At 51.0% G+C, this 9108-nt stretch overlaps 1 protein-coding gene across 1 annotated transcript; it reads left to right on the top strand.

Moving 5' to 3' along the window:
* Positions 1-2424: 2424 nt before the first annotated feature.
* LOC142083629 (cytochrome c, somatic-like) lies at positions 2425-4102 on the top strand. Its single transcript, XM_075153338.1, is given in 3 exon segments — positions 2425-2593; positions 3955-4004; positions 4007-4102. Coding segments are annotated over 3 exon segments (315 nt in total).
* The last annotated feature ends 5006 nt before the right edge of the window (positions 4103-9108 follow it).

The raw sequence follows: 9108 nt of genomic DNA, 5'->3' as shown, positions 1-9108 counted from the left end.
ATAAAGAGAGAGTTCCTCCATGAAGAAACCATTTCCAAGGCCTTTGCTGATATAGGCAACACCGGGGCTTAACGTGCGTCTTGTGAACTCTCAGCATACAGAGGCCCAGGGAACTCGATGTATTTCATGGGAAACAAACACAAAAAATATCCAGGAAAAATAACTATCTGTAGGAAAATAAGCACACAGCTAATAAAACGTGAAGGATGCAATGTTACTATGACGTTTATCACATCTTTAATAGTGGGATTCAAAAATAAAGAGTTCCTCAGCTGAATACCGGAGCTGTCAGGGCCCTAGGGTTGCAGCGGCCCTGACCACTGCACACTGAGGGGTCAGCGATCCACGGTACGGCTACCCCGGGCAGGCGCAGGCTGGGGCTGGGCTGGGCTGGGCTGGGCTGCGCTGCAGGCACAGCCGGGCCTTTGGGCAGGGCCGTGCTGCCCCATCCCTCGGCCGCGGGGTAAACTCAGCCAGCTCATGGTTACAGAGGAGCGTGCGGGCAGCTCCCGCTCGGTGCTGGCGATCGCACCTCCTGCCCAGCCTTGCCTTTAGCTAGCAGTGCAAGAAGGTCTCGTGAGAGCATCGTTTCTGTTTTGACTGTAGAAATGATAGAAATTTGTTTCCTTGTAAGAAAATCGTATAAAAGCTTGAAAGACCGAAAAGGGAGAATCTCTGCTATGGAGGAGGTTTGCACGGCGTGCTGTGTGTGGGCCGGTGGCCCGCTCAGTGCTACACCGCCTGGCCCTCCCACCATCTAAAGGGACACGAGATCATCTGTGCTATTGTCTTCTGTTAGCATTGTAAATAAATAGCATTGTAGATGACACTTGACAGAATCTAAGTGCCGTTCTTACTGGAATCATAATGGACCAACACCTCCAAAAACGGGGTTAAACGAAGAAATCAGGGGATTGGGGTGCGCACATTCTTTCTATTATTTTCCACAAGCAAATAAAATATGCAGACATGCCCCCTCTCTTTCACAGGCGCAGATGTAGTTCCCAAGTTCCTATCAGCGAGGTTTCGCGGAGGCAAGGTCTGGGGATCTGAAGATCCGGAGGAGGCAGTATTTTGAGCACTGCGCAGTCCTGGCAGCGGCCTTGGAAGCGGCACTTTTGTGGGGGTTAAATGGAGTCCTGTTTTGGGAGTGTAACGTAGAAGGTCGATGAATATTTTTAGAGGAGCATACTTTGGGTAGAGTGGTTGGGTTTGGTTCCACGTAAAGGAGTATTTAAGACAATCTAGTAAGCTCTTTCTTTGCACACCAGCGGGAAGCCTTTCAAGAAAAGCAAGGTTACGACTCCACACATCAGAGCGGTGTTTTAGGGCTGGAAGGCGATGTCGCTTCCAGCACCAAACTCTGCACTCGTTTTTCCCCCAACTCCTGACACCGTTTTTTCCTGGCACTGCGGAGTGGAGCCATGACGGGGCCGCAGGGCCACTCAGATGGAAGAGCAAGTGTTTCGGCATGGGGAAGGCGCCCGCAGACGGAGGCCGGCAGCGCCGAGGGCGCCATGACGCTGTCGCCTCCCCCCGTGGCCGTCGGGACCGCCGGCACAGCGCGCGACACCCGCCGCCTCCCGCGCCTGCCAAAAAGAAGAACGCGATGCTTAATCCCGCCCCGTGGGCCTGCGACGCACCAATCAGGAGAGAACGTGCCGAGCTCTCCTCTCCGCGATTGGGCGTGGCGTTGATGACGCCTGCTCTTTGACGGGCCGAGTGCGGAGCGGCGGCGGGGGCTCGCCAGGCTGAGGGCGGGGGCCCGTGCCCGGTGCCCGGGTGTCACCGGGGAGCAGCGGGGCGGCCTTGCCTTTCGTGCCCTCCGAGGGCCGAAAGGTGCTGGGCTCTCCTGCGTTCCCCGGGGGAACGGGCCCGAGGGCAGTCCCGCAGGCACCCTCCCCCTCTGCCCAGGCCGTCGCCTCTGGAAATCCCCCTTACCATGACCGTGTCCTGACGGGCTCGGGGGGAGGAGTTGAGTTCTACAGTTCTGGAGACATTGTAGGTAGCACTGCCACCCACAGGGAGGTCCTGAGGTGCTGCTGTGTTCTAGACCGGCCTTCTAGACAAAAGTACGTTGACCCTTACCCTTACCGTGGAAGTAGCTCTAGAAGAGCAATCAAGCAATCACCTCTCAGAGATGCAGCAAAAAACCCATGGTGCTTTTTCCTAATTGTAAATTGGATAACTTAAAAAAAATAATTCATGACCATCAGCAACCAGATCGTGTTAAGAAATCATGCAGCTTAACAGAGTCTTACCCAAACTTACTTTACAATTAAGTCCAGGTCAATTTTCCGTTACTTTGAAACACATTATTTTTTATTACCATGCAAGACAGAAATATTTTATAAAACTGTAAAAGGAGATGATAAATGTGACTAACAAGCCTTTTGGTTTTTTAGATTTTTTACATAGATCAAAATGGATGATGTTGAAAAAGGCAAGAAGATCTTTATTCAGAAATGTTCTCAGTGCTACACAGTTGAAAAAGATTGAATGCACAAGACAGGACCAAATCTTTGGGGTTTATTTGGCCGCAGAACAGGACAAGCTGCAGGATTTTCTTACTCGGATGCAAACAAGAACAAAGGTAAAACTAACAGGTGACATGGATGAGGCGCAGTGTTGGAGGGGACATATGAAAAAACCTTTTTCTTTAGAGGTCCAATAGAAAGCCTTACCCACAAGGAGTTACTCTCACAACTGTCTACTTTGCATTACAGCAGATGAATCTGAACTATAGTTTCAGAAACAAACATGCTCGGTCCCTATATTGAAAAGAAATTTTACCAATATTCAGCACACCAGGTCAGAAGGTATATAGCTTTCCCAGAACTCTGTAGTATCAATGGGCAGATTTTAATTTCTGTTTCTTAAGAGCGCTTTTGGATTTTGTTTGCTGGTCACTACCCTCTACTGGCATCGTGGCGTGCTGCAGTTGTTTTGCTCAGAACACTTGACTAAATACCGTCACCTACTAGTAAGCTATGACTTGTCTTCTGTTTTTCATGCAGTCAGTCTTGAAAAGCAGTGGAACATCTAAAAATGGAAAGTAATTCTGTGTGCGTTTCATTGTTTTTATTATTTGAATATAAATTATATTATTTGAATCAAGCTATTAATTACAAATACAGTTCTGTTTTTTTTCTGGTTACTAAGGTACTTTAGAATTGGCTAAATTTTTTATTTTTCTGTGATTTCTAGGAAATGTTTTGTGACATTCACTTTATACTGGGACTTCCTTCATACAAAACATTGTCAGCATATATTAGCTATTTTTTCTCATTAAAAATTTAGTGAACAAATCGTACGGATGTTAGTACAAGTTTTTAAAAGAAAGCCAACAAAGTGATATCTAAATCCACTTTAGACAATGGGAAGAGCCAACTCTGGAGGACAGAAGAGAAACCTGAACATGTCATTATAGGTATTTCAGTAGTCTTCAGTACAACAGTAGGCGTCTGTTGACAGAGACAGGTTTTAGCAAGGTTGGAAGGAAACACTAATGTTTTTTCAACTTCTGTTCAAGAGATTCCAGGAACTGGCCATTGACAACCTTTTTTCTCATGCCCTTCAATGGAGCACAGCCTTGATGAATTTCATGTCAGTCTGCAGATGCTCATTTTCAACAACTGTATGAAATTAAAGTTGGATCTTCTGGATAGTGCAATTACAAAGATACTTACAAAGTTTAAAAGTGTATGTGAAATAGTGCAAAGAACTGCAACTCTCCATGATGCAAAAAGTATTTATATTTGACTTACTAAAGTGACACAAAGACAATGTATACGTTGTGCATTTTATATTATGTATCATTTATGCTCACATTCCTCTTGGATTCTAGGCACATTATGTTCAGGAGCATCACACCCTTGATTTGAGACTGTTGATATTTTCCTAAATATATGATGTTGGTCCAGCCTTGTATTTTACTTGGGTTTTGTTTTTCAGGAGTTGTCTGGAGTGAGAATACACTGATGGAGTATTTGGAAAATCCTGGTAGAAATACATTCCTGGTACAAAAATGATTTTTGCTGGAATTAAAAAGCAGAATGAAAGAGTCGATCTTATTGCATACTTGAAAAAAGCAACTTCATGAAACATTGCTGCAGCAGCTGTAATGTCAGTGAAAAATGTTTCAAATTTTGACTGGCTTCTATGTCAAGTTTTAGTATTTTGATGTTAATTATTCATTAGGGACTGGCCTTAGCAAAATCAAATAAGGATATGTTTTAAGATCCTATGTCCTAATAAACAACATTGGGAGGTGAGCATTATTTATATTATGTTATATATTTCATAGACCTTTGTGGACTGTACTATAGAAATACTGTTCCTTTCTATAAGGAGAACTGAAAGCCCAATTCTGCAACTAGTTATTCAAACACCCACTGAAACTATTATTCAGTTATGGCTATGTAAATAAGAAAGTGCCTGTAAGTATTAGGACTAACAACTAAATGAAGTTTTTCTTTTGGAAAAAAAACCCTCAGCATTATCATCTGTGAAGGAAAGTACCATACGCAGTAGATAACAAAACATAACCTTACATTAAAAGAACACTATATAAGGATGATGGAAGCGGAATATCAAGAATATCAGATATTTTCAGGGGACAAGTAACCTTTCAGTAGTGATGTTGACCTTGTTGACCTAAACGAATCTTGAGGAGATACCTGAATACCCATGACCTTTTTGGTTTAAAAATGTAACATTGTATTTTTAGTGTTTAGTGTTTTAGTGTATTAAAAATCCGTAATCATCTACCGGTCGTTTTTCAGAGTTGTGGATTTTTTTCTCCATTTGAGGCTCATATATTAAGGTATCCTTACCCTCTAACACATAGAATGGACGAGGGCTAACTAGGCTCAAGCAAATGATAGCAGTAGATATTTTCACCAACAGTAGAGGATTGATGAAGGTGATTAAAAGTGCCTCCTAAACCCTCCTCGCGAATCTCTACCACTTGAACTTAATTCTCTGTTTACAGAAATGTACTAGATTAAAACATACTACACTCAAGCAAGGTTTCCTTATGTCATCGCAGAAGGGAGCATTAGTACAAAACTAATTTGCTATAGTGTCTATTCCCAGGTGCTCATTTTATCAGTATTGTTCCAATGCTTACCCACCAGGGGCTTTAACTGATTGTCTTACAGTGCTCCACAGAGCTGAACTGCTGTTTTTAAGTAAGGGAATAAGTAAGAGTCGGGTGAAAAGTTCTGTGACACAACTGGATGAGTACCTGATTTTTTTTCTTTTGTGTTGTAGCTGTAAGATACTTCCCCCTCTCAGTTTAATAGTCGGGACCTGTTCTGTTGACTGTTTAGACAATTAAAGCATTTCCCTAAATGACAAAAGTTTTCTCAATTGCATTTTGAAGAGTGCTATGCCACTGACTTTCTGAATAGAGAAACACACTCTGCCTGAGAAATGCGTTGACATTTCTCCTTGTGATTCTATTGGGGCATCTCTGTACGTTTGTACACGAGAAGACCAGGCGACACTGGCTAAAGCCTGCCTTGCTGTCTGAGTTGGCGTTGTGCATCCACACCAATAAAAGGTGCATCGTACATCAGATGGATCAGATATAAGCTGCCTGTACCTCACTGCAGCACATCTGTAGAATTACGAAGGCAGCACAATCCTATGGAGCCGACAAAATCCATTTGCCTTTTTGGCCGTCCCACGAAAGGCTACAACGAATCTATCTCAGGCCCACACATGAAGCTGCAGCCCAGCGTGTATGGTGCATGTCGTTTACTCACCCTGCAAACAGAGGTAGAGTTTGACATGTGCCAGAACAAAGACAGACTCAAGTTTTCTCCTAATATCCGCCGATGCACACCAGGCCGGGTTTCTGAGGCCAGTTTTACCATGACAGCATGTCAAAAGGCTGCTCAAGTTACAGAATAGAAAAATCACTATGATCACCTTTGTCACATTTTATCTTCAAAAAAGAGGATTATAGTTTATACACGGATTTGGGGCTGTGTAGTTCTTTACAATTAAGGTGTTACCATAAATTTTTCACTATGTATTTTATGCAGTAGACACAATTGCATTTTTACTTCCTTCAGTCTTGAGTCTGCTATTCAAGAGATTGTCAATATGCAGATTTTTGCTGTAATCAAAGCCCATGCATAAAACCCCCAGCAAATAAACTAAAGATGCCCCAAGACTGTTTGAAGAAATGGTAAGGGAAGACCTTGTTTATACTTAGGCTTATGGAAACACTAAATTGCTTTAAGTGTTTACATACAGAACTGCTACACAGTAACCATTTTGTTGTAAACACTGGTGTGAGCACTCAGACCAAGTGAGATGGTAAAAATTATTTACATAGAATTATTTCACTTGTACACAGATGCACAAGGTCCTTGCTTGAGAGCTCGGGGTATGTGCCTCGCAGGCCTTCAGCAGCTTATGCGATTTCTTTGTGTAAGAAGAGTGTTTGTGCCAGTGTTGCAAAAACACAAATGCCACTGGAAAGGCCAAGCAGCAATTAGTGGCTGCGGGCAAGCGGGCGCCCTTCGAGGGTGATGGTGACGCCAGCGCCGGCGAGCGCCAGCTGCTGAGGATGGTTCAGTGGCAGCCCAGGCAGCAGCGTACCGATGTGCACCGACAGCGTGGATGCCGTGGGGAGCGAGGGTGGCACCTTGGCTGCGTCCTCCCGAGAGCGGGGCCCCCACCGACGATGTAAGAGTCGCTGGCGTAGGCTGAGGGGCTGTACCTGCTGCCGCGCGTGAAATCCCTTTTACTTCACAGCCCTGGCAGCGTGTCAGCAGCGCACTGAGAGAAACGCTTAAAAGATCAGTATTTCAGCCACCCTTGCCCTCACCGAGATACGCCTGCAATTTCATGTCCAAGCTACCTGTATGGAAAGAGCTCGGCTTCTTTAGAGGTGCGAGCAGCTCGGGGACGATCCGCTATAGCCTGTCCGCCGACGCCCCCGCTTCCCGCCCCCTCGCCCGGCACGTCGCTCCCCCCGCAGCCCACTCGCCGCGGGTGCTGCAGCCAGCCGTCCTCCGGCAAGTCAGCGGCGGCTGAAGCACGGTGCGGCCGCCGGGAGCTGCCCCTTCCCCGCCGCCGCGCACCGCCACGGCAGGCCGGGGCCCGGCTGGCTCCCTCCGCCGGCCACAAACGGCGGCGGCTGCCGGCGGGGGCGGCTCCCCCCGCCCCCGCGCGCCCCCCTCCGCCCGCCCTCTTGCCGGGTGGGTGCCGCCGGCGGCGCGGTTTCTCAATGGAGACCCGTCCTCCTGCGGCAGCCTCCCTGCGCAGCGGGGAGAGCCGGGAACGGGGGCGGGGGGCAGGCAGGGAGCCCTGCCGCCACGGCGGCCCTGGGGCGGCGGCAGCGAGGGAGCGGCTGCCCAGCTTGCAACATCGCAGGCACCGGGAGGCGAAATCCTTTGTCTGTCGCTTCCTAAGCAGTCTCCGGGCTGCGGGAGCCACAGCACCTGCACGGAGCCCTTCCTTACCCCCGGCTGCTGCGGGGGACGCGGCAGCCCTTCGGGCACGCACACGTAGCCCTCCCTCCCCGGCTGACACCCGCGCACCCGCCTGCACTATGGCCACGCGTGCCAAAATCGCTCCCTCTCCCCGCAGGCTCTGCCCGGACCCCCGCGCCGGGAGCGGCTGCGGCAGGGACGGGGCCCCCGGCAGGTCGGAATCTCGTTTGGCTGCAGGTTCGCCCGTGTGTTTCCCCAGCCACCCAAACTCCCATTCATGAATTTCTGAAGCCGCCTTCATTCAGTCTCTGATGAGCGCGTGAAAGACATTTTTCACGTGTTAAGATCCATGACTCCGGTTTTCCAATCGCTTATGCCTAGGCATCGGTTTAGCCATGAAACGTGCTCCACGTGCGCATAAAAATAACCCTGGTCCGCCTGCCTCGGTGGATGCCGGTTTCCGTCTGCCAGCCGGTGCTGCGGGGCGGGCACCCGAGCGCGCCTTGGGGCACCCCGCGGGCGCCCGGCCCCGAAGGAAAGCGGCTTTCGGGCAGAAAGCCCAGGGCGGCTCTGTGGGCGGCGGGCAGGAGTCCGCGCTCTGCTCCCTCACACAGCCCCGGGCGTGAAACGCCGCGCAAACAGTGCGCGGCGGGCAGAGCCAGGTCCCCGCACGGGAGAGGCTGCGGGCGCCTCAACTCAGGGATTCAAGAAACGGAATTCACTTGGTCTTTCTGAACGGGCTCCCTTTTTCCGCCCGTCTCCTGAAGTGCTGAAGTAGCGCAAACAACGCCGTGAATTAAACACCTTTAACGGGAGCGCTTGCGTTACCTCCCCCCGCCTCTCCTGCAGACCGCGGGCGGGAGCGGCGGCCCGGCTTGCCCCTTCCCCGCATACGCATCAGACAAAAGGACCCTCCCTCTCCCCGCGGCGTTCCCGAACGAGGCGCCCACCCGCGCGCAGCTCCCCAGCGCAGCTCCCCGCTGCTCGGGGTCCTCCCGCCGGGGGACCCTGCGCGCCCGGCTCCGCATGCCCGCCCTCACCCCCGCGGAGGCTGCCGAGGCGGCTGCCGGCAGGCGGGCGGGCGGCGGTGCCTCTCCCCGCAGCGGGGCTTGCCAGCCCTCCCTCCGCCCCGCCCGCCCCCCCGCTCAGCTCACGCGTCCTCCCCCCGCCCGCCCCTCCCTCCTCAGTGGTCCGCCGGCTGGGTTACGCAGCAGCTGCCGCCAACACTGACAGCACTTGGCAGGAGGGGTTTGCCCGAGCGCTCCCGGAGCATCTCCAGAAGCGAGGCGGCAGCGCCTGCCCGGCTCACCGGGGGAGACGGCCCAGAACCGGGGGGCCGGAGCCAGAACCAGAGAAGGGCTGAGAGCCGGGGAGCAGAAAAATACCTAGAATAATACGAATACTACTACTAATAATAATAAAGAGTGGCGGGCAGGAAAAAGAGGTCGCGGGGGGAAGCAGGGGGCGAGGAGAAGGCGCGCCCCCGAGCAGGGGCCCGGGCAAGCGACAGGAGCGGCCCCTCGCCGGGGCTGCCACCAGCCGCCCCCGCCCCCCCGCGCCCCGGGGCGGCCGTCGGGGCGGCGGCAGCACGTGGCGGCGACGGGGCATGGCTGCCGCGGGGGCTCCCGCGGCCTGAGCCGCCCCCGCCGCCGGCACC

This window comes from Calonectris borealis, chromosome 6 (genome assembly GCF_964195595.1).
Source record: "Calonectris borealis chromosome 6, bCalBor7.hap1.2, whole genome shotgun sequence".
NCBI classification, from domain to species: domain Eukaryota; kingdom Metazoa; phylum Chordata; class Aves; order Procellariiformes; family Procellariidae; genus Calonectris; species Calonectris borealis.
This window is presented reverse-complemented; position numbering and strand designations above follow the sequence as displayed.